Raw genomic sequence first — 25,246 nt, 5'->3', positions numbered from 1 at the left:
AAATTTTTCCCCGTCCCTGCGGGAACTCAATTTCCCATCCCTATGAGTTCTTTTCCTATCCCTCCCCAATTCCTGCAAGCTCCATCCTCATCTGCACAAGCCTCCAACACTTTAAAATCAAACGTATTTAAGGATTGCGTGATTAAAGCAGAGCTTATAGGAATGGGGCAGGGACAGTGACAAAACTCATGGGGACGGGACGAGGAAATTGAGTTCCTACAGGGTCAAATTTGTCCCCATGTCATTCTCTAAAAGGGCCTCTTTTACAAAGCCAATTACTGTGAGCTTTGGAGCATTTGCCATTCGACATTCGTTCATGTGGCTTGTTAGAGTCCCTAAATAATACAGTTCTTTTCAAGTAGCCATTGAGAGCTTGTTTACAGTTTTTTCAAGAAAAAATTGAATGTGGTTTCAAACAGAAGTTACCGTTATATATATATATATACTGTATATAAAAAAGCCAACAAAGGAAATAAGGTGATACTTTTTTTTTTATTGGACAATCTGAATACCAGACTCTTTTGTCTGATTTATCAAATTCCCTACTCATGTTCCTGGGGCTGGTGTGTAAGTATTGAATTACTTAGAAGTGTTGGAATATAATAATTTTACATGAATCACGGTTTTCATGATTGTACAGATCTGCTGTTTTATAATGGATAACATTATTTACAGACTGAAAAAGAATTGTAATACCTCTGATGGCTTTCCCATAATCATTACTGGTATTTATTTAACTCATGGTTTTCGGGAAGCATGCATTGCACACATCTATTTGCTAAAACCCATTACAAATTGAATCCTATTGCATGAGATGGGTAGCTCAATTTCCGAAGGTCATAAACTCTGCTAAAGCCCAGGTAGTAGAAACATGAATATTATTTTGGTTTTCTGAGCACTGATCAACAACTTTTTGCCCCATATAAATCACAATTTTAATTGGCTTCTAAATTTCTTAATCTATAAAATATGATGCATGTCTCTCATTTTGGTGAGGTCGGGGCTGACCCCATGAGGCACCAGAAACAATTTTGAATGTCTGTGGCTCCTTTGCATGCATTTATCCTCAGTTAAAAGTACATGATAAAAGGTCCCGGATGAGGACTTTTTTTTTTCTTTTAGAATGAGAACTTTTTAGAATTATTCTCTTAATTACCTTCAAGCCTGTTCAGACCTCCATGTAGGCTAAAAAAAAAACAAGGAGCCTAGGAATAGTTCATGTAAAAACACTCATTTATTGGGCACCCCTCAAATGAACAAAAAGTATAGTATCAAGCCACCATTTTGACTCCAGCATTGGCAAGGGGCAGGAGTAATAGCTCCTGCCCTAAATCTACTATACACCAAAAAAAACCTTAAGTTAGGCCAAGAGATCTACAGGAGGAGTGCAGAGTGGGGCTGTTCATTCAGGGAGCAGCTCTTTGGGTGGTTATGTTTATGGGGAAGCTCTTTGATGAAGGGTCATATTCAAGGGGAGTATGCAGGGGGAACCTCAACAGGAAGGGGGGAACCAAAGTTCTGCTAAAGTCCCTTTAGGTGCCTCCTAAAAATATTGGTCTAGGGCTTTGCATCCCGATCCAGAAGACATAAATAATTGCCCCACCCCATTTAAAAAATTTTTTTTTTTTTACAAAACCACAAAAGAGTTCTTATGAGCGTCAGGAGCAACGCAGAGCATTCAGCACACTGATCTGCACTAAAAACCACTTTTGCAGTTTTGTAAAAAGGGGGGGGGGGCCCTAAGTTTGTGAGACTTTTAAAAATTTGCCTTCTTTATATACTACAGAAGTAGTACTGAGATACTGCAGGTTAACAACGCCTACAGTAAATTAAAGTGTGATCACCTTTTATCACACTTTAATACCTATTACCACATGCAGGGCTCTTCTAATGTTATCAAATGTCTGCCTTAGGAACATAAGAATAGCCTTACTGGGTCAGACAAATGGTCCATCAAGCCCATTCTCACGGGGGCCAATCCAGGTCACTAGTACCTGGCCAAAACCCAAGGAGTAGCAATATTCCATGCTACCGATACAGGGCAAGCTGTGGCTTCCCCTGTGTCTTTCTCAATAACAGACTATGGATTTTTCCTCTAGGAACTTGTCCAAACCTTTCTTAAAACCAGCTACGCTATCCGCTCATACCACATCCTCTGGCAACGCATTCTAGAGCTTAACTCTTCTCTGAGTGAAAAAAATTTCCTCCTATTGGTTTTAAAAGTATTTCCCTATAATTTCATTGAGTGTCCCCTAGTCTTTGTAATTTTTGACAAAGTAAAAAGGTCACTCTTCTTTGAACCTTTTTTAGCACCACTATATCTTTCTTGAGATAAGGAGACCAGAATTGAACGCAATACTCCAGATGAGGTCGCACCATGGAGCGATACAGGGGCATTATAACATTCTTAGTCTTGTTAACCGTCCCTTTTTTAAGAATTCCTAGCATCCTATTTGCTTTTTTGGCCTCCACCACACATTGGGCAGAAGACTTCATCGTATTGTCTACGATGACACCGAGATCCTTTTCTTGGGTGCTAATCCCCAAGGTGGACCCTAGCATCCGGTAACTGTGATTCAGGTTATTCTTCCCAATCTGTATCACTTTGCATTTGTCCACATTAAATTTATGGGTCCTTTTACAAAGATGCGCTAGCGGTTTTAGCGCACGCTACAATGCCCTGTGCACTAGACGCTGTCTCTATAGAGCTGGCGTTAGTATTTTCCGTGTAGCACAGGGTTAGCGTGTGCTAAAAATGCTAGCGCACCTTTGTAAAAGGAGCCCTTAATCTGCCATTTGGATGCCCAGTCTTCCAATTTCCTAAGGTCCGTCATCTAACAATAAAACCAAATTGGTCTTCATGTATCAACTTAAGCATTATTTTTTTGAAGTGATTTCTCAGTATTTTAGTATAAATTTTATAATTAGTATCCAATAAAGAAATAGGTCTAATCTTCAAGCATTTGGTAATGCTGTATTCTCTTGAATGTCAGTACTGGAACTAAATATTGGCCAAATGTAAAATTTATTTGTATAACCATTTAAGCCTGGGACTTTTCCAAGTGGTAAATCTTTAATAGCCTGTAATATTTCTTCTAGAGCCATTGGGTAGTCATGAGTTATCATTTCTGCCTCTGTCACCTGTGGTAATATTATCTCGTCAAGAAACCATAAGAAAGCTTTTCTAGAAGTCATATTTTCATATTCTAGAAGTCATATTTTCAGGGATATATATAATGTTTATAAAAATTCAAATGTGTTGTTTGTATTCCATGATCATCAACAATTACTTGTCCTTCTGAGTATTCTGTCTTAATATACCCCCCCCACACACACACACACACACACCACATACATACACACTTTCTTTTCTTTATTTCTTTTTTCTTTTTTTTGTTTTTTGCAAAACTGCACAAGAGGAAATCTGGCAACCTTAGCTACACTGAGCCATACTGTTTCCTGAAGCACTATATTCTGGGCTTATAGCCAAAGGCATACTATTTGTGTGAAAAGCTTGAATGCTATGTTTGTTCATTGTTCTTTATGTGAACATGAAGCTTGGGATTTTCAATGCTAAGTTTAGGTGCTGAGGTGACAAGATCTTGACTGCAACAATGTATGTCTACCATCTTAGACCATTTTGATCTCAGAGACCATCTTGTCTGGTGTTATGTCCATCTCTACCTCAGATTATATGCATCTGTTTGCTACGTGAACACCAGAGTCTGCTTAGTCCAGCCAGCATCAGTGTATCCAGTTCATCCTTTTAAATAACTATTTTTATGTGCTCAGAAGTTCTCCATAAAGCATTAAGTCACATGAAACAAACTACTGTGGAAAGGAGAAGAATGTGAGAACTTCAGAAGATGTAACTCCTAAAATAAAATTTAAGGAGACTTTTAAAGCAGTTTCTTTAAGACAGAGAGAGACATTCACATGGAGTGACTAACACCTAGAGTTACAAATTATAACCTCTTAGGGACCTAGCAACAATGGGGGGACCCTTGATAACAACAGAAGCTTAAGTAAACCCTCTATGACATGTATACGACAGAGTAGAACCTTTGAGAACAGATGGAAAGTACTGCTGTACCAGCTCTGCATCCAGTTTCAGTATTGCAATAAGGCAATACCAGAGAGAATTATACACCCGAGGAGCTGTAGAATGTGATCTTCAGAGCTCTTGGGCTGATTCTATAAATTGTGCCTAACTCGGTTGGTGCCAAGGAAAACGGCACCTACCATATGCCATCCAGAATTAGGTGCTGTTTGTAGAACTGTGCCTAGCGGCACCTAAATCAAATTAGATGATGGTAGGCGTCATAGTGTTAAGTGCCAGTATAATAGGCTAGGATTTTATTGACCTAAAATATCGGCACCTAACTCGATTCATGCCCAAACTCTACCCCTAATCATGGTTACTTTGGCCCTGTTTTACTAAGGTGCGCTAACCAATTAGTGCGCATTAATCAATTTAGCGTGCACGTTAGTCTATGGACGCGTTAGCGTTTAGCACACGCTAATTCGATTAGTGCGTGCTAATTGGTTAGCGCACCTTAGTAAAACAGGGGGTTTATGTGTAAGTGCCTTGGTATAGATGCCTACTGCGAGATTGTAGGTGCCTACTGAGTTAGGCCCCTACTGGCAAATTATTATTTTTTTGTTGGCGCTTTTCAATTAACAGAGCTGATTGAACCAATCTAGGCACCTAACTGTAGGCACATTTTACAGAATGTAAACCACTCAGGGGTCTCAAAGTCCCTCCTTGAGGGCCGCAATCCAGTCAGGTTTTCAGGATTTCCCCAATGAATATGCATGAGATCTATGTGCATGCACTGCTTTCAATGCATATTCATTGGGAAAATCCTGAAAACCCGACTGGATTGCGGCCCTCAAGGTGGGACTTTGAGATCCCTGACGTATATCAAGCACTAAATAAACTTGGAAACTTGTGCATTATGGCTGACATTGGAACTCACTGAATACCTGCAGTCTGCAACTTGGTTCAGCTAATGACTGGAGCAGAGTTTGTGTAACTGCGACTATAAAGGGCAGAGCAGTGTTAATTTCCCTATAGTCCAGGGAACAGAGGGGTTTCCTTTGTTTACAGAAGTAAGGATAATCCAGTTGGTGTGTGGTAATCTTAAGCTTAACTTTTGTTTGATTCTATCGGAAAAACTTATGTCTTACTAGGAGCAAAACTATTAGCTGTGCTGCTGACTATTGTTATATTTTTGTAATGAAACTGCTGACAAGAAATATTGCTAAATGTTTTGCCTAATAAATATAGGGAAAAAGTTGTATATTTAAATGTATATAAAGCAGAAGACGCGCAATTGTTGTGTTTAGCAGGAAATCATATTCATCAGAAATCAAACAAAACTGCCCAAAAATTATAAATACATAAAGGGAGAAAAACAGACCTCATACACGAGTAACCGGGACTGTACTGTACCCTAAGCCACTCGGAAAAAACTCCATAAATTAATATATCATCAATCTCACCACTATTAAATAGGTTTCTTTTTCAAGTTTTGTTATTTTCTCAAAATCAGATGATAATTAGATTTAACTGCATAAAATATAGTAAGGACAGCTACAGCTAGGGAGAAAAAGTTCTCTATATCATAACATCAGCATCTCATTGAAAATGAGCATAAACCTATCTTCACGGAGTCTGTCTTGGGTGGTTCATTCTTTACTTTGTTTTTTCATAAGAACCCACGACAGCTTAATCCCAACAGTCAATCATACTAATTCTCCTCTTCAACAAGGCTACATCAGGGGGAATCCTCATCAAAATGTAATTTTGTAAAATGTCAGGCGCTCTCAAATTACTGAAGTAAGCGATGCTGTCAAAATTCCAAAATGGCCGTGGGACCGAGAGATGTGCCCAGCTCATTAAAAAGAGCTGGGCATCCTGACGTCATCATTATCATGATGCGCGATTTGTGGAGCCACAAAATGGGAAAAAGAGAAAAAAAACCAACAAAAAAACCCCAAGACGTTAAACCCAGAGAACACGCACAAAAAAGGAAAAAAAGAAGCAAAACATTAATTATACCAAAAGCTTTATAAAAGATGCATACACAAAATCACTGTAAGAGATGTATACACTCAAAAAAGAAAACATTGCCATATATAGTTTACAGAGGGAATTGATTAGGTTAGACTTGCATAGCATGTCATTGGTGGAGTATATTAAAAATCATTATATACCTCGGGGCTTGAGGGTGCACAAACCCCCTGGTATGTTCACCAATAGGGACTCTTTTTTACACAAATGGGCTGCAATTCTTAATAAGTGTTCCCTGGACCTGATGGTGTTATTGATTGACACCATTCAAGAGGTCTCTCATGAAATCACCGATCACAGCACGGAGATACAGACTAAACTAACTTCTGACCCCAATTCAGCACCTTTGTTTGCCCAGTGTTTGCCTGATCTGCAGGCAGCACATGACCAGTATCGTAATAAAATTAAGCAGGGCAAGGTTAAGAAATTTCACAGGGACGCTGAGGATTATGCGTCGGGGTATGTATACACCTGGATGCAGCCTCAGGGGTCTTCTGTGGTGATACCACAGGTTTCTACATATCCATCAGATGATGGTTCGTCCTCTAGTGATTCCAGGGGACGTAATTTGTATATGGGATCAGGGCGTTTTTTAGGCCGAGGATCCAGGCGAGGCCCAAGGAGACGGTCTCGGGGCCGCAGGGGTTATCCAGACCGCAATACAGCCCAAACATACAACCTTCCAGTAACTCGTTCGCAAGCAGCGAGGGGTCCTTAGTGGTCAACATATCTGGGGTCGCCCTCTCCGATGCACAGACTCAAGTGCTGGAGAAGGGTCTGTCTTTTGTTCCCACTACTGGGTTGGATCTGTTTACAGCACACAGGGATATGGCTCGGTTTGTGAGGGGTCTCCAGATCAAGCTGTTTTTCTCTTCTCAGGTGGGTACCCGGGATGATTCTTTATTCAGGGTCAAATCTCATTGGACCCCCCCGGGGCCCATGGATGCTCACATCAAAGTATTCCGTGATTTGATATTACGTGATATTGATCAGCTTGGACAGGTTCCTCCTGGTCGTCACTTTGTCAATATGACCAGGGTGCAACAGCTTGCTCTGGAGTCCCTTAGAGATACCCCTGACTTGGATATCAAATCCGCTGATAAGGGCGGAGCTGTGGTCGTTCAATCTTTGACCCAGTACAATGCTCAGGTGGATGCGCATATCTCCAACGCAGACTGGTATAGTAAACTTGATGGGGATCCCTCCCCCGCTCTGCGTCAGGAGATTGCAGTTGTGGTGCAGGAGGCACTGCAGAATAACATTATCACCAAATCTGAGGCCAAATATTTATCCCAGGCCCCCAGCCGCAACCCCCACTTTTACACTGTACCCAAAATTCATAAAACTCTCAACGACCCCCCGGGTAGACCTATTGTGTCGCTCCGGGGTACCATCCTCGAACCCTTGTCTAAAATGGTTGACCATTTTTTGAAACCCCAGGTTGCTCAAGCACGGTCTTTTGTATTGGACATCACCAACTTTCTCAATAGAATTGATATTATCCAGGTGCAGCAGTCCGATCTTCTGGTAACCATGGATTTGGAAGCTTTATATAGCAATATACCTCAGACTGAAGCCTTAAAGATTGTTGAACATCATCTATCTACGGGGCCTCACCATCGTATAACCAAAGCTTTCCTCATGCAATTGGCCACCTTGGTGTTACAAAAGAACTTTTTTGAAGTGCGTGGGGAGTTTTATCTCCAAACGCACGGGGTAGCCATGGGTACAGCCATGGCCCCCAGTGTGGCTAAATCTTTATGTCACAAATTTTGAGGAACGTCTGTTATATCCATCTGTATGGATGATCCATATCGCCATATGGCTCCGTTTTATTGATGACGTGTTCCTTATTTGGACTGACACCAAGGCCAGGTTTTATGAGTTTTTGACTTGGCTTAACACTCTTGATAGGCATTTAAAGTTTACTGCCACGGTCAATACAAGCAGTGTCACCTATCTGGATACCAGGGTTAGCAAAGAGCAGGGTAAACTGGTTACTACTGTGTTTCGTAAACCTACGGATCAGGTTGCTTGTGTTGAGTTTCATTTACTCACTTTGATTGTTGATTGGTTTGATTTCTGCACACACAGGGCGCTCGATGATGGTGTGCGGGTGGAGGCTTATGGCCTTGGCCCAGAAGTGAAGTGTCGGAGCTGTGCTCCTATCACTGAGGGTTCACACTGAGAGCGCCCTATAACATCATATAATGTGACATGTTCTTTGACATATTACACTATATTTGATTTGCAAGTTGTGAGCCAAGTTAGGCACTCTGAGCTTCCCCCTCACAGACCTTGATGTGACTTGTTTGCCTTCCTTGTTTTTTCTAGTTTAGGATTTGTTTGGCAAATTAGGAGTGTGTTGTTGTTGGATATATATCATACCGACAACTGAGCATATTTCCTGCTCCTTATTGCTGGTGATGTAAATGGAATTTCGGCCAAGTGATGATTATCCCTAGGCAAGCTCTACTGCGCCTTCTGCACTTAACAATAGTAATTCATGTTTGACTCATATATTTAATCCTAGAGTGGTCGTAGTTGACAACATTACATATTTTTTAAATCATGATGGATCTTCCAATGCAGTATAATACGTAGATATACCAGCTGTGCTGCAATATGATATACTCAATTTATAGTAGTTGTGTGTGTGTTAGATAAGTGGTCTCTTAATTGTCTCACCATTCATTTGAATTAGACTCCATAGCTTTTCAAAATATTTCATGACATTTCTCCACACAAGTCACTGCTATAACCTCAGATTCATGTAAACTTTCCAAGCCCAGTGACCACCATTCCTTGCCTTTCAGTACAAATTAAATTCCAAGCAATTTGTGTATGAAGAAAATGGATATGTAAATACAAGATAAAACAAGTTCCTCAAATAAACTAAAAGGGATTATTGTACTTTCTGGCACCTGGTATGTTCTGCATGATTGATATGACTGAGACTATCAGTTGCATGTAGTCAGGGCCTTCAGGGGATTTGCCCCACCCTCTAAAGGCCCTAAGAGCATTGCTATGAATTTGATTGGTTGAGCAGGCAACAGGCAGATGATGCTTAGCCAATCAAATTCAGATCAGTACTGTCAGAGCCTTCAAGGGGTTCGGAGAATACCCAGCCCAAGAGCCTTGCTTTTTCTTTTGATTTACTTCTTGTTTGATGCAACTTGACTAGCAGGCTGCCTATTCAATAAATCAATCTGCATCAAGCAAAAAGTAAACAAAAAATAAAAAAGCAGGGCTGTAGAGTTGGGGATTCACTGAATCCCCTGAAAGCCCTAACCGCACGTTACTGGGAACTATAAATACAATAAAGGGAAGATGAAGAACATTGTGCATACATACACACACACTACTCTCATAAGCTCCCTCCACTTCCTTTGAAAGTGATCAAAACAGGTTATTGGATACACACTTCTCCACATACACATACATACTGTGACAGGGAAGCTTCTGTCATTCCCGATGATAGTATGAGACAAGACTGACTTAAGATAAGTCAATTAAGTTATAATAATTTTAAGAATTAAGTTATATGAGACACTAAAGAAAAATAGCACTGAGCACTTTAAATAAGAAAAATGTGAAAAAATATATAATGGGGCTAATGAGGATGCCATTGCCATTGGTGACCATAAAAATGGCTAGTCTGAGGCCTAAAAAAACTAAAAAAAAGTAAAAAGAAAATTAAAGGAACATCAAGGACTTTGAGATGGTTTTGGATTAGTTATATTTTCAATGTCTTACATTTGACTGCAGGAGATATTATATATATATATATATATATAGTATATATAGTACTATATATATATATATATATATAGTACTAATATATATAGTATATATATATACTATATATAGTATATATATATATATATATATATATATATATATATATATATAAATTTCTAAGTTTATTATTTATTCATTTTTTCCTGTGGATATTGGTCTTTAGACCAGGACTATCCTGAGATGGAAATGTGCCCTGTGTGATACACTCCCTAGAGCTCCTACAGCCAAGCAGGGAAAGCAATGAACAGCACACAATTTTGGAGCCCCAGCCTCTCTTGTGCCTTGTGCTGCTGCACTGTCCACACAAGGCTTGCTAAGGCCCTGCTTTAGACATAATTTGGGACAAGGACATCTGATAGCATGTATCACATATAACCTATCACAGTTTGTATGGTGTCTTAGTGAGTATTTTTTCTGATCAACAGAATTAATAAAGGATGTTAAAGACCAAATTAAGCTTCCCTAAGATGTGTGCCACTGCCAGAATGGGCTGAAGGATGATGAGTGGTAATGGTTAATAAATTACAAAGGCATTTGGACGCCCCATACATCAAGCAAAGGGCATATTTTGGACGGAGCTTTGGTGAGCTTCAAAAAATAGATGTTCATTTTCCATTGTAGAAGAGGAAGGAACATTAATGTCCAGAAATGTTAACATTGAGAAACCTGCCCCTTTTGAAAGGAGTAATAAATATTTACAACTTAACCTGTGTTATTGCAAAATATAACACAGGATAAGTACAAACCTTACATAAGAACATAGAAACATAAGAATAGCCTTACCCGGTTAGACCAATGGTCCATCAAGCCCAGTAGTTCATTCTCACGATGGCCAATCTAGGTCATTAGTACCTGCCCAAAACCCAAGGAGTAATCATATTCCATGCTACCGATCCAGGGCAAGCAGTGGCTTCCCCCATGTCTTTCTGTTCAGTTAATGCAGGGATCATGCCCAACATCTGACCTGCATGTATTGTTCATGACATTTATGGTACCCACTCAGGTAGACCCCCCCCCCTAAACCCAAAGTCATGGCGGTGCATCCTCAAAAAAAAAAAAAAAGTTCCCCCTTAACCGCCCTGCAGGTCCACAAAACTAAGTGAATATAGACTCCAAAACTTAAAGTAAAAAAATAAACAAAAAAAACCCAGTAATCTTATACCTTATATCTGGATTATGGCAGGTGTGAATGTGCAGGCCTAAATATTGTACTTTAATATGTACTTTTTAGTGTACTATAAGTGTATTATTATTTATTTGAAGAATTTCACTCAAGGTGATGTACAGCAAGTTACTTGTGTAAATGTGGGACCTGCCCATGCCACACTCCCATATACACCTCTTTTGCAAATAAATGGCAACTGTGGAATTTTGTATAGGTCTCTCAAAGTAAGATGCTCAGTTTTGAATACAGATTGAAGATCCACACACGTAACTGGTTTAATTGGTGATAAAAATCAATAATTGCCATTGGTAGTCATTAGATATTAACGCACAAATCTGCCCTATGGTCCTATTCTATAACATGAGTGCTTAATTTTCATAGTGCACAACTTCAAACGGGGTGTGACCATGGGAGGGGCATGAGCAGATCAGTGGGATTCCCTGAATTTAGGATCAGAGCTGCAGAATACTGTCATTTCCTTATCTAACTGCACAAGCCTTTACACCAACCTTTGAGAGACATAAATGCTCACACCAAAAGTTAGGTATGAAAATATGCACTAAGGCTAACATGACCATTTATTTTTTTTCATCAATAGGGGACATCTATTAATTCTCAGTCCCACCCCCAATCCCGCCCCCAATTTTTTTCATGTACACATATCTTAAGCTTATTAACTCATAATGGTAACCATAAAATTTTTAAAAAAACTACAAAGCACACTATATGCAGAGAAAATGTTAAATACCATTTATATTTGGGGGGTTCAAAGATGTCAAGGCAGATGACTTTAAATATGCAATGTCACCTCAGTAACTATAGAAAAATAGACAAATATAGTGCAAAATATAGATAGCAGATATAAATTCTCAAAAATGACACATTTTGATCATTAAATTGAAAATAAAATCATTTTTCCTACCTTTGCTGTCTGCTGATTTCATGAGTCTCTGGTTGTGTTTCATTCTGTGTATCCTTTCTTTCATTTTTTTTCTTTCTGCACTCAGGCCCAACAATTATCCCTTTCTATTCTCTCCCTCCTTCCTTCTTATGCCCTTAGTGCCCCCAGTGCCTTCTTCCTATGTCCTTAGTGTCCCATCCTATGTCCTTAGTGCCCCAGTGCCTTCTTCCCATATTCTTAGTGCCCCAGTGCCTCCTCCCTATGTCCTTAGTGCCCCCAGTGCCTCCTTCCCATGTCCCCCTCACTGCCTTCCAGACTTTGTCCCACCCCCACCCCTGAAGCCAGCCTGCCTGCCTCCCTCCCTCCCTCCCTGCCGTGCCAAAGTCAGCCTGCTTGCCTGCCTGCCTACCTCCTTCCCTCCCTGCCGCACAAAAAAAAGCCTCCCTCCAGCGCCTTATTTAAACCCTCCCCCCCTGATCTGCTGCCGCTGCTGCCCTCTTACCTCCCTGCTGCTGCTCCTAATCGCCGCCCAGAAGCCTTCTTCCTGATGTCAATTCTGACATTGGAGAGGATGTTCCGGGCCAGCTAATCGCTGCCTGGCTGGCCCGGAATGTCCTCTCCAACGTCAGAATTGACATCGGGAAGACTTCTGGGTGGAGAATAGTAGCAGCAAGGAGGTAAGAGGATAGCAGCAGTGGTGGACCGGGGGTGGGGGTGGGTGGGGGTTAAATCGAGCGCTGGAGGGAGGTTGTTGGTTTTTTTTGCTCAGCAGGGAGAGACAGGAACCGATTGCCTGTCCCGTTGTCCCCACACACAGCTTCAGGACACTGTCCCTGAAAATGGGACATTTTGGCGTCCCAAAGCTGTGTGTGGGGACAACGGGACAGGGGATCCAAAAACGGGACATATGATCACCTTAACTAAGGCCCATATTCTCTAAACAGCACCTCAACTTAGGTGGCAGTAGGTGCCCTACCTGCGTCTAAGTTAAGCCCAAAATGCCATTTAAAAGAGTACTTAAGAGAAATTTGAAAGTGCTTACCAGCGACTAAAAAAACGGCACTGGAATCCTGCCTCCAGAAGCACTTTACAGTGCCTAACGCCACTGTAGGCATGGCTAACGCCAGAAGTGGTGTTAGGAACCAAAAAGTGCCTACACAGGTGAGATTCATGTCAAAGGTAGGCACCATAAATGTAGGCCTTGAAAACCCTGGCCTACATTTCCAGCACCTACCTTTGCTGGAGGCATAATTCTCTAAATGGCGCCTTCATGTGATTGACACACGATCTGTGGCCATTTTTAAGTCAGCCACTGACAACGGTGCTGTTTAGAGCATTGGTTCCCAACCCTGTCCTGGAGGACCACCAGGCCAGTCAGGTTTTTGGGATAGCCCTAATGAATATGCAGGAAAGAGATTTGCATATAATTGAGTTGCCTGGCATGCAAATCTTCTCCATGCATAATCATTAGGGCTAGCCTGAATACCCAATTGGCTTGGTGGTCCTCCAGGACAGGGTTGGGAACCACTGGTTTAGAGAATCCGGACCTGAGCTAGTATTCTATTAAGGCCGTTCTGTACAGAATGACCTTTATTTAATTTAATTTTAATTTAATTTAATTCTTATATACCGCTAATAACCGTGAGGTTTCTAAGCGGTTTACAAAAATGATGCATTAAAAGATACAATAAACTCTGCACTATTAAAGAATAATTAAAGAATGAATCAGCATATGTCATTTGCTTGTCTTACTTCTGAGATGAATGGAAGATGACGGAATATAGCAAGTATTTATGACTTACAACATGTCGGATTGGATGTGAATGTTGTGATATATCTCAATTTGAAGATTCAGTTTCATTATTTTTTTCACATTGAGTGAGGTGAAGTTTGAGATTTATTAAGGTTTGAATAACCTCACTTTCATCTTCACATTATTTTGAAAATTCCCTAATTGTCCCAAAGGCTCACAATCTAACTAAAGTACCTGAAGAAACAATTTATGAAAAGTAAAGATAAAAATATAAAGACAGAGGTAGAGATAGAGATAGAAATGAATATTCCTAAAAGATGGCGGCCACTTAGGTCATCTTCTGTGCTGCCTTCCTTGTCCTGCTTTTGTTTTTGTTTTATTTTGCCTTTGTTGATTTTTCTTTTAAATTTATTTTTTGTTGGTTTTTTGTTCTGTCTGTGCTGTTTTCATTTGGGACTTCCAGTCTCGTTGGTGTTTGCTTCTTTTGAGCTCACCTACCGATTTCCAGTTTGACAGTTGCTCCGATCTGGCAGCTGAGGGAGCCGTTGCCTGATGCCTGAATGGTTCTATGGTGGCGGTTAAGAGTTGAAGAATTGGGTCCTATTTCTTTTCGTGGTGGATGGGAGAATTCTGGCTCCTTGTGTTCATGTCCAGCCACTAGCGGAGAGGAGTGTGGGAGCACTGCTTTGCCCCCTCCCGAACCAGCATAGGACCAGCTCCGTTGAATTCAAGCTGCAACAAAGGCGTGCTGAGGGCAGATGAAAGCGGGAGCCAGCCCACGCCGCCACACAGAGACTACATCGGACCGGCATGCAGGTCGATTGAGCCAGCTCGACTTCCTCCCCGTTACCAGCAGGGAGAGGAGATTAAATCTTTTTCTCCCTGTTAGGTTGTGGGAGAGGCAAAGCGGTGATCGCACTCCTCTCCTGAGCGGGCTGACGAAAAGATGTCAGCCCGCTGCTTGAAAGCAATCTTTTTTTTTCCCCTGCTGGGTCTTGGGAGAGGTGGAGCGGTGCTCACATGCCACTCCTGAGCTGACACTCTTCAATATTAATATGAAGATCTATATGCGGTGGAACTGTGACCAGGTGCCCTGCTGGAGAGGGGCTCCCGATACTGATGCTGGTCTCAGTGAGCCGTTAGCACCGCTTCTTTTAAAGTGTTCTCCCCTGCTCTGCATGGAGCATCCCAGTATAGAATAGTGCTTAGTATGCACAGAGAACTTACACACATGACAGTTATTCATGTGCATGAATGCTAGTAGTAAGCAAATGGGGCTTTTCAGTCAGTTCCTCCTCCTGACACAGTGCTATGTCGTATCTTCTCAATGGACAGTATGTGAACTTGAATTTGATCTATGGCTCCCAAAACTTAAGAAATGGCCAAAGTTGGCTATGAAGTTGGATATACTCATACAACCACTGAGTAACAGATGTGTTGATAGAGGAGCCTGGAAGATAATTGTTGTATTTGTCATATTCTTGACAGATGCTGCTGTAGTATAGAATACATTTTTTTTTTTTTGCAACTGTAATGATGTATCTGTAGTCTTCCTTGCAACAGAGTTGGTCTGTTCTTGAAGGGCGTATTTGGAACTGGGTTTTTGTAGCACCATTTTTTTCTTTCTTAGATCTGGAGCTTTTCACTGTTCTATTTTTTTTTTCCAGTCTATTTAATACGGAAGCTGATGATAAGAAGGGTGTCCATATGTTAAACAGTCATGGTGCTGCTGGTTCAAGACCAAAGTTAAACTTTAGAGGTTTCCAGTGTTTATTACACTGTTTTTTGCCCTGCTGTGTAACGAAGAGACTTCCACAAACATATAATTGGTGACTGGCATATATATAGGTGCCAGAATTTAAAAAAATGAAGGGAATACTGGATTTGGAAAATCAGAATTTGGAGGTCCGTGCAACATAGATTTCTCAGTGCCAGTTTATAAAGGCTAAAACATAGTGATTCTAAAATATGCACCATAGGTGCCTTTGTGTCTTCATAAAATAACACCTTGGCAGGCACTCACTTGCCTTATTAAACCAGGTTCCCTCAATGTGTACATATATATGTAGTTGATACAGTTATTGTTTCTATGGTACTCTACGGACTAAATTGAGTAAATGGTGCCCAAATGTGCCCCTTCTAAAAAAAAAAAAAAGAGTGCTGAGCACTTTCCTATAAATGGAACTCTGAGTTGGGCACTGTTTAAATAATAACGCTCAGCACCAGGATCTGCGCCCAGTTTTTGGCATGATGATTTATACCAGTGGTCTCAAACTCATGGCCCTTGGGCCACATGCGGCCCACCAGTTACTATTTTGAGACCCTCGGTATTAGAAGAATGATTCTTTATGGAAAACTTGTGCTTTAAGTGTCCGGCGGTCGTGTCCGGCAGTCGCGTTCTGGAATGTTGTCCGCCTTACTGCTGTAACCTCATGCAAGTGCTTTGCTGCATTTGTACACAATTGTGAGATGGAATGGAGAGGACAATCGCGTACAGATGCAGGAAAGTGCTTGCGTGAGATTACAGCATTGAGGTGGGCAACGTTGCAGAATGTAAGGTAACCATTGGAGGCAGTGCAGCTTGTGCTTGTGTCCGGTGCTAAAGGAGGTGAGAGCTGAAGGCGGTTAAGGATGCGACCGTCGGACACTTAAGGCACAAGTTTTCCATAAAGAATCTAATCTAATCTAATCTAAACCTTAAGCTTATATACCGCATCATCTCCATGAGAATGGAGCTCGACACGGTTTACAAGAACTTAAAATAGTGGGTAGAGAAGAAGAAAAAGGATTACATGAACTTATGTGTAGAAGGGGGGAGAGAAAGGGGGGAAGGATAGAGCTACAATTTGCTGAAAAGCCAGGTTTTCAGTTGTTTGCGGAATAACTGAAGGGAGCTCAGGTTCCGCAGCGGGGTGGTGAGGTCGTTCCAAAGACCTGTGATTTTGAAGAGAAGGGATTTTCCCAGTTTGCCTGAATAGTGGATCATTCTTTATAATACCGAGGGCCTCAAAATAGTTGGTCCAAAATTTTGTCTCTTGATACTTTGATAGTTTTTTCACTTTCTGCATGTTGCACTGCTTTTAGCTGTATATAGCTGAAATTATCAGAAGCAATTAAGGAAAGATTTATAAACTATAACTGTTTCAGATTTCAGATAATCCACATTTTGGATTTGTAGGTATTTACCTCATGCAAAGTTGTCATTTCTTTAATAAGACATTAACTATTTTTTTCTGCGGCCCTCCAAGTACCTACAAATCCAAAATGTGGCCCTGCAAAGGGTTTGAGTTTGAGACCGCTGATTTATATCAACTAAAACCTGGTTTAAATTCTTGCCTGTAAGTTAGACATGGATCACCCAAATCCTACAGCAGTGTACAAATCATTAGTGAATGCTCCTGACCCCCATGCCTCTCTCATATCGACATCGCCCTTTCAGTTGCATGTTAAAAAAAATTGTGCAGGAACAAAATGCTGGTGAACTAAAAAAAAACAACAAAAAACCACCCAGCAGAAGTGGAGTTGATGAACTGGAAATACACAGGTTTATTAATAGCATAAACAGTAAAATATAAAATTATAAAAACAATTACAACTAATATTACTGTCAAATAGTCCCAGATTGGCGTGCATAAGTCCACATTGGCATTTACAACAATGCTTTGCCAAAATTTTGTTGTTACAAATACTGCTGCCAAATAGTCCCAAGCTGGTTTGGATAAGGCAAACTTGGCATATGCAACGGTAATTTGTCAAAGGTCTGGTTTGACAATCCAGCAGGCAGACAGACAGAAAGAACCAAATGTATTCAAGGGATACAGTGGAGTACTGAAGTTTTTTGTTGTACCTAAAAAAATTATGCATACATCTTTATAGTATAGTGCTTAGAAAAATGAGTACATAAGTCTAAATTGTTGGCAATTAGCATGATAAATGATAGCTATCACTCAATTATTACTGCTAATTGGCTCATTACTGAATTAAATTATGAATGCAAATTTGCATGTACAACTTTCAGCAACATATATAGAATTTGAGGGTATATGCTTACATGTTGCATGCAGATATATTCCATTTTAATGAACTGCCTTCCAAACTGAGCTGCTATAATATGTAACAAAGAATTGAAAAAAATAAAGTGTAAAAATCTATTCCAAAATTAGCACAAATTAATTCAGTTTGCAGAGACTGAAAGCAAAGGATGAATATATTTTTATGACTTTTGTTCTTTCTTTTAATATTTCTGCAGGCTGTTGAAACCAACCTTGCATCAAAAGACAGTCACTGGGTATATGTGAATGAGGTAAGAGAAATGATAGAATTGTATACTACTGTACTGAATATACTACTGTACTGTATTTTCAGCTAGCCATTTCAAGCCTTGCTTTATCAAAAGATGCAACAATGTCTTATGTAATTGTCTTTTAGCATACAGAGCTGTGTAGCATAGAATTTGGCTTCCACTCTCCTGCATTCACCACCCTAGAGAATGGAAGTCAGTCATTTTACATTTATTGGTATCTAATGGCTGCATTTGAGGCCTGTGATGTAGGGATCAGTGGAAGGGGAGAATGACCACATCTGCCCCTTAGCCAAGGGATACATGACTTGGGAAAGGATATACCCAGAGAAATGTTTAGTTTTTATTTTTCCCAACTTTTTTTTTTATTTTTTTTTGGGGGGGCTAGGGGCTATTGGTTTCACACATTTGTTTTAATAGCATTTTAAAAAAAACACAAAAAAAGTAATCTAGTATTTTACTGAGTACTAAAGGGCCCATTTACTAAGCTGCTGTAAAAAGTTGCCTCACAGTTGCTTCCTTTGTCTTTGAACAAGACTTAAATAATGCTATGAAAATTTATTTTTGCCATTCTAAATCTCTTTTCCTTGGTCAAAAAAAATCTAGATTTTTCCAGATGTTTCAAAAGTAACACAGGAATTCCTGAAAATCTTTTCTTGCTTATAGACAAGAGACCTTGGATTTAGGGGCCACATTTAAGCTCCTTTATCCTTGTAAATGTTTGGTATCCCTGGGATGTTTAAAATATAACTTTTTTTGTTCCTGAACAACTAAAAACCTTTATAAATATTAAGAAACTGGCTTAAGGTTTGAGGGAAATTACAGGGCATTGGTATATAAAAATTATTGCTGGTGATTGTTATAGCCTTACTTTAATGATATTACTAATTTTGGATTGCCTTATCCTTTAGGGCTCCTTTTACTAAGCTGCGTTAGGGCTTTAATGCGCAGAATAGCATGCACGTTAGACCTTAATGCCAGCATTGAGCAGGCGTTAGTTCTAGCCGCGTAGTGCACGCTAAAAATGCTAGCACACCTTAGTAAAGGGAGCCCTTAATGATTCCTTTCCTTGTTCATTTGGTCATGGCCTAATATAGAAGTATATTATTTCTAATAAAAATATGCTAGATTTAAAAGTATTTTTTTCTTTCCATGTTTCTTCAGCAAATGGATACTTGTGAACTGTAATTTCAAAATTTGATAAATTAAAAAAAAAAAAATTGCCTTAGAATGCCCTTATGTGAGTTTTTCCTGCTATTTTTGCCTCAGCCAGAAAATAGCTGATTTTCTATTTTTTTCTATAATGACCATGGACTGATGATGTCACTAGCATATGGCCATTTAAAAAAAAAAAATTAAAAAAATAAATATATATATATATATATACAGTATACCAAACTAACCACCCTCCTTTAATAACTCATAGTGCGTGTTTTAGCACCTGCAGTGGCGGTAACTGCTCCAACGCTCATAGAATTCCTATGAGCGTTGGAGCAGTTACCACCGCTGTGGGTGTTAAAACCCACGCTACACGTTATTAAAGGAGGGGGTAAAACGGAAGGAAGGAACTCCTATGTAGGTAAACAGTAAAACCAAACTAGGAGGTAGACCAATGGAGTTCCAGCTAAAGTGTATAAAGATGCTCTTTTATTCAAAAGCTACCAACATCTGAAGGGGCCCACACAGAGGGGCAAGCACAACTCTGGCCATCTTGTTGAGCAGACTGGATGGACTGTGGGGGTCTATATCTGCTGTTGTTTACTATCCCCCATTTTATAAAGCCTTGATATAGCGGTTTGTAGTGCAGGCTGGCACGCTGAATGCTCTGTGCTACTCCCGACGCTCAAAGCTAAAAAAACACTTTTGTGATTTGGTAAAAGTGGGAGGGGTTTATGTTACTTTGTTAGGTTCAAGTGAGCTGGATACTGAAAGGAGCAGAAGGAAAATGCCATATCCTCGTCCACTGTTCCCCCCCTAGGTTGAGCAGGAGTCCTCTGCCTACATTCATGCTGATGGTGGGTGCTGTTTCAATCTCTCCAGGGAATCTGCTCGTCTCTAGGGATTGAAAACACAGTACTGAAGCATCATACTCCAACGGCAGCAATGCGGTTGGAGGACTTCCACTCAGAGAGAACAATGGCCTTGTCCTTTTCCCCTTAATCATCTTTTTAAAAAAAAAAAAAGAGTGATATAGCTGTTTTACAGAAAATCAATCTCTCAACAAGGACAACACTTTTCTTTAAAACTGTGCTCAATGTTCCAGATGTTAAAAATAAGGTATCCTGTAGTGATTAGTCTTAATTTATAGTTTTTTTTTCTTTTTCAGAAAATAGCTCATAAAACTGACTTTCCTGCCATTTGGAAATGATTAACTAATGTAAATTTATGGCTAAAATTTGCAAACCCTAAAAGACCGGTTTAAACCAAGGTAGAATATAAAGAAGTTTTATAACAGAATAAACAATACAGACAGTACGGATATATGGAATTGATAACTGGAAGTGAATTCTGTAATGCCGCCTCCGTTCATGGCCTTCTTAGGAATTGGAGAATCTAGAGAGTATTTTTTTTTTCTTTCTAGGTATCCTATCTACATCATATGCCCCAAGCCATCCAAGCTTGATTGGCATAAACATAATACCAAGATTTAAAGTGAGATCCCTTGTGGATAACAGAAGTCTGAAGCTGAATCCTGGTGTCATTTAAATTGGGGAAGTCACTCAGTGCAAATCTTATAGATGAGGATGTTAAACCTAATATGATTTTTGACAACAGCATAAGTCCACTGATAACTCAGGTCTGAGAACTGAATATTAAGAGTATTATTATTTTTGAAAAGCAAATAATTTCTATTTGGTTTAACCTGAAAATATTTAATATATTGATTTGAAAATTTTCCTCTGAGTGTTTCACAAACTGCAAATAGATGGCAGATGAGCTTCAATGTAGAGAAATGTAAGGTCTTGCACGTAGGGAAAGGTCTTGCACGATGGGGGGGAAGGTATTGGGGGAAGGCAACCTTGAAAAGGACTTGGGGGTCTTGGTGGATAAAACAATGAAGCCGGCGGCACAATGCGCAGCGGCCTCCAAGAAGGCGAACATTATCAAAAAAAGGTATCACTACCAGAACCAAAGAAGTTATCCTGCCGCTGTATTGGACGATGGTGCGACCGCACCTGGAGTACTGCACTCAATACTGGTCGCCGAACCTCAAGAAGGATATGGCGATACTCAAGAGGGTTCAAAGAAGAGCAACAAAAATGATAAAAAGGCATGGAAAACCTTTCATATGCGGAGAGGCTGGAGATTTTTTCCTTGGAAAAGCAGAGATTTAGAGGGGACATGATAGAAACTTACAAGATCATGAAGGGTATAGATAAGGTAGAGAGGGACAGATTGAGCAGTAGTGGCTCGTGGCCAGTAGGGGGTGATGTCTATGGGACAGTAATGGAATGGACATCAGGACATGATAGTGCAGTATTTTGTGGAATTTTTCTACAAAAATGGCCTGCTTTTCGTATGATTCTGGGTAACTCTAGTCAGATAAAAGCATATGTGTTAGTTAAGGCCATACCCAATAGAAAAATTGGTGAATAAAAATCTGAATATGGATCTAGCCAAGGCCAGAAAAACACACTACAGATTAATATTAAGGAAAAGCATAATAATATTATTTTTATGTACTTTGCTATTAAGCTAGATCATGGAGGAAATCAGGATATACATGGACTCCATTTTGTTCTCTGTCTTTCTGTCTTCTTTGTTTAGGTTTCCCGCTTCTAGCATCGTGGTTCTAATTGATACCAGATGTGCTTCAGGCTGGTTAGGAAGAGTATATTAGATTACATATCCCAAACTGAGATATAATATGTATTAAATATGAATGAAATTATTAATGTATGGATGTGGGGCCCCAAGTATGAATGGATTGTGTACTTAAAGTGAAATGTTTTATATAAAAAATCCTGAACACAGCATCTGGAAATGGTTGTTAGAATCAGAGACACTGCAGCAATCTCTAACATAGGAAGGCTTCTGTGTGAGAATCAATGAAATTTGAAGCTGTAAGGTTTCAGGGAGAGGGGGAAACAGCCCCTCCTTCTCCTTTTTCCTCTAAGGCTGACCAGTTTTCAACATTTTTTTTAGGTGTAACATGAAACTGTTAGTTGTTCAAAGCAGGCTGAGAATAGGTATATCAGCACCTTTTTTAACAAATGCAGATTCTCTTAATATACCTTTGTGAAAAGGATAAAAGGAATATTGGATATGTTATAAAATGTTAATGTATATTCAGAAATGAATGTAAACAAAACAAATATGATTTCTGAAACTTTTAAACATGTAGAGGAAATTTCTTTGTCTAACTTTTAAGACCACCTCTGTTAATTTTGATTGGCCCACAGCCAATGATGTCACACTGGGCCAAAGGTATATAATGGGGAGCTTCAAAGTATCAAATTGAGTTTGTTATCAGAAGGCCAGCATTTTGGCAACTATAACGACCTCCCGCTAACGCAACTAGCCTTTTGATGTCCATGATAGAAAAATAAAAACAATAAAATTAAATATTATTGGTAAATCTTGCGTTAGGCGTCATTTTCCATGTTTTTTGTTATTTTTCATACCTTGAAAGCTAGCAGCTTAATTGGCAGCTGCAGCTTTATGAGTGTGCTGGTGTCTCATGGTCCATGCTCAAGATTCTTCAGACTTGCGGGGGTAACAATAACAAGAGGGCACTCGAGGAAATTGAAGGGAGACAGATTCAGAACAAACGCTAGGAAGTTCTTCTTCACTCAGAGGGTGGTGGACACCTGGAACACTCTTCCAGAGGAGGTGGTAGAGCAGAGTATGATTTTGGGGTTCAAAAAGGGATTGGACAAATTCCTGAAGGAAAGTGGAATTGAGGGGTATGGTTAGAGAGATACTATACAAGGCAAAATGTTGTATGCAAAAGATCACTAACAGGTCTTTGACCTGGAGGGCTGCCGCGGGAGCCGGCTGCTGGGCACGATGGACCTATGGTCTGACTCAGCAGAGGCGATGCTTATGTTCTTATTTATTTTATTTTCTATACCGTTCTCCCAAGAGAGCTCAGAATGGTTTTACATGAATTTATTCAGGTACTTAAGCATTTTTCCCTGTCTGTCCCAGTGGGCTCACAATCTATCTAATGTACCTAGGGCAATGGGGGGATTAAGTGGTTTGCCCAGGGTCACAAGGAGCAGCGGGGGTTTGAACCCACAATCCCAGGGTGCTGAGACTTTTTCTTTAACCACTGCACCACACACTGATGATGTCATCAGTAACACGGCAAAGTGAAATCCCCGATGGACAAGGCCATGCAGCCTGCTTAGAGTACTGCCGGCCCGATGCTGCTTTGGACGAAGGTAGGGCTCGCTGGCAGTCGGCAGGGAGGGAAGGTTGGAGGGTCAGCAGGGGTTCGGCTGTGCTGGGGGGCAGGTTGAACAGTTGGGGTAGGGCTTATATTAAGACCTACCTAGAAAATGATGCTAGGACTTATTTTCAGAGTAGGTCTTATGTTTGAGGTGTCTGACTCGCGACTATAGAGGCATCTAGGCACGCCTACCGATGCCCAAGGCCAGCTTGGGCATGGTTTCCATTGGAAGTGCCCTTGGGTATCTGTAAACATCTCTAAATATAGGCCTGTAAAATGCTGGCCTACATTTAAGGCATCTATTAGAAAAAGAAAAGAAGACGTGATTCTCTAAAGGACTTTGATGCGCGATTGACATGCAATCGGTGGCTGCTTCTTAGGCAGCCGCCAAGATCGGTGTCCTTTAGAGCATTAGGCCCATAAGATCCAAACATTCCTCTGAACCAGGAGTAAACTGATTATGGGTAGTGCCTGAAGGTCCAGAGCAGTTGGGGGGCTCTGCACTTCCTACCAGCTGTCTGCCGTCAAGCTGGCAGCCTGCTCTCAACTCATCCCATCCCTTTCTGACTTAACCTCCTACTTCAGTAATGGTGGGACACATCAAAGAGCTGTTCTTGAGCTTGGCGGCAGACAGCTGAATGGAGCCAATGCTGTTGCCTTCTGCTACAGAAGAACAGATATGGGGATTCAGGAGCCTTATTACCCGGAGTCCCAGATGTCTGTCATTCCACTCTTGTTCTGAACTACCCAGGCATCTCTCAAGCCACACCCTCTTGCAGTTGCACACTATGGATTTTGCACACATATAACCAAATTCTGTACATGGCCCTGAAAGTTGTATGTGTACATTGGTGTATGCATAAAACCTAACTGAGAATAAGCCTAATTGACACCGATAATTGACAATTAACACCACATAATTGACACTGATTGGAGTTAATTGAAAGTTATGTGTGCAAATTAATAAGCACAAAGTGTTATACGTCATGTCCAATATGCATATCTAGAAGGGGGCACAGTTAAAGGCTTTGAGCTTGCAAGTTTTTTGCCTATGTGTCAATGTGCAAACAGCTTAGGTGTGGGCATTTAGGCTGAGTTTTCCTTGACTTAAAGTGGGTGCATCTAAAAGTTATTATGTATATTGGTGCTTAGCGTGATTCTATAAGGAGTGCATAACTTTTATGGAATTGGCACAGGTTTTTAAGGTGATATACATACTTAAAAATAATAAAGGAAGAAATAACAGAAAAGAGACAAATACAGTGAAGCATTGATGGACCGAAGTACCCAGGGAAGAGTTTTGAGGACATGATTCCAAGTCATTTGGAAAGTTCTAGAGTAAAAGATTGAGGTAACGCATCAACATATCTGGAAAAGGATTCAGCAAATCTTTTCCATATATATTCTTGAGATTGGCTGTTGTTTGTAATGACATGGGACATGTCAACAACATATACCATGTCATTGCTTGTTACTGAATATGAATAAGTAGAAAACACATAATATTTCATATGATACAGTGTGGGCTATTTGCAATTCTTTCAAAAGAGTGTACTCTGTTCTGAAAAGTATGCTAATTTAAACCATTGTGCATGTGCAAACCATCAAAAACTGTCAGGAAAAGAGTGTGCACTTTGTGGGAGAGTGTGTCATTTTTGCAAATAGTATTTGCACTCAACTTTGCTCCCATGATAACAAAATAGCCAAATGAAATGATATCAGCAATGACATGAAATGACATCAGAAATTACATGAAACCAGCAAGAAAAAACATACCACGGGCCATCAAGCCTGGGATAGTCGAGAATCCCGTATGAACCTGATATGGCCCATATTTTGGCATGTGGAAATGTCT

At 40.2% G+C, this 25,246-nt stretch overlaps 1 protein-coding gene across 8 annotated transcripts in view; it reads left to right on the top strand.

The window, feature by feature from the left end:
* The window catches only part of GRID1 (glutamate ionotropic receptor delta type subunit 1), a 1,864,061-nt gene that overhangs the window by 1,247,623 nt on the left and 591,192 nt on the right, over positions 1–25,246 (top strand). For all 8 annotated transcript variants that reach the window (XM_033941939.1, XM_033941936.1, XM_033941932.1 and 5 more), the window contains one exon: positions 17,946–17,999. In XM_033941939.1, coding sequence (XP_033797830.1) covers positions 17,946–17,999 — 54 coding nt within the window. The remainder of the gene's footprint in view (positions 1–17,945; positions 18,000–25,246) is intronic.

This window comes from Geotrypetes seraphini, chromosome 4, assembly GCF_902459505.1.
Source record: "Geotrypetes seraphini chromosome 4, aGeoSer1.1, whole genome shotgun sequence".
Classification (NCBI taxonomy): domain Eukaryota; kingdom Metazoa; phylum Chordata; class Amphibia; order Gymnophiona; family Dermophiidae; genus Geotrypetes; species Geotrypetes seraphini.
This window is presented reverse-complemented; position numbering and strand designations above follow the sequence as displayed.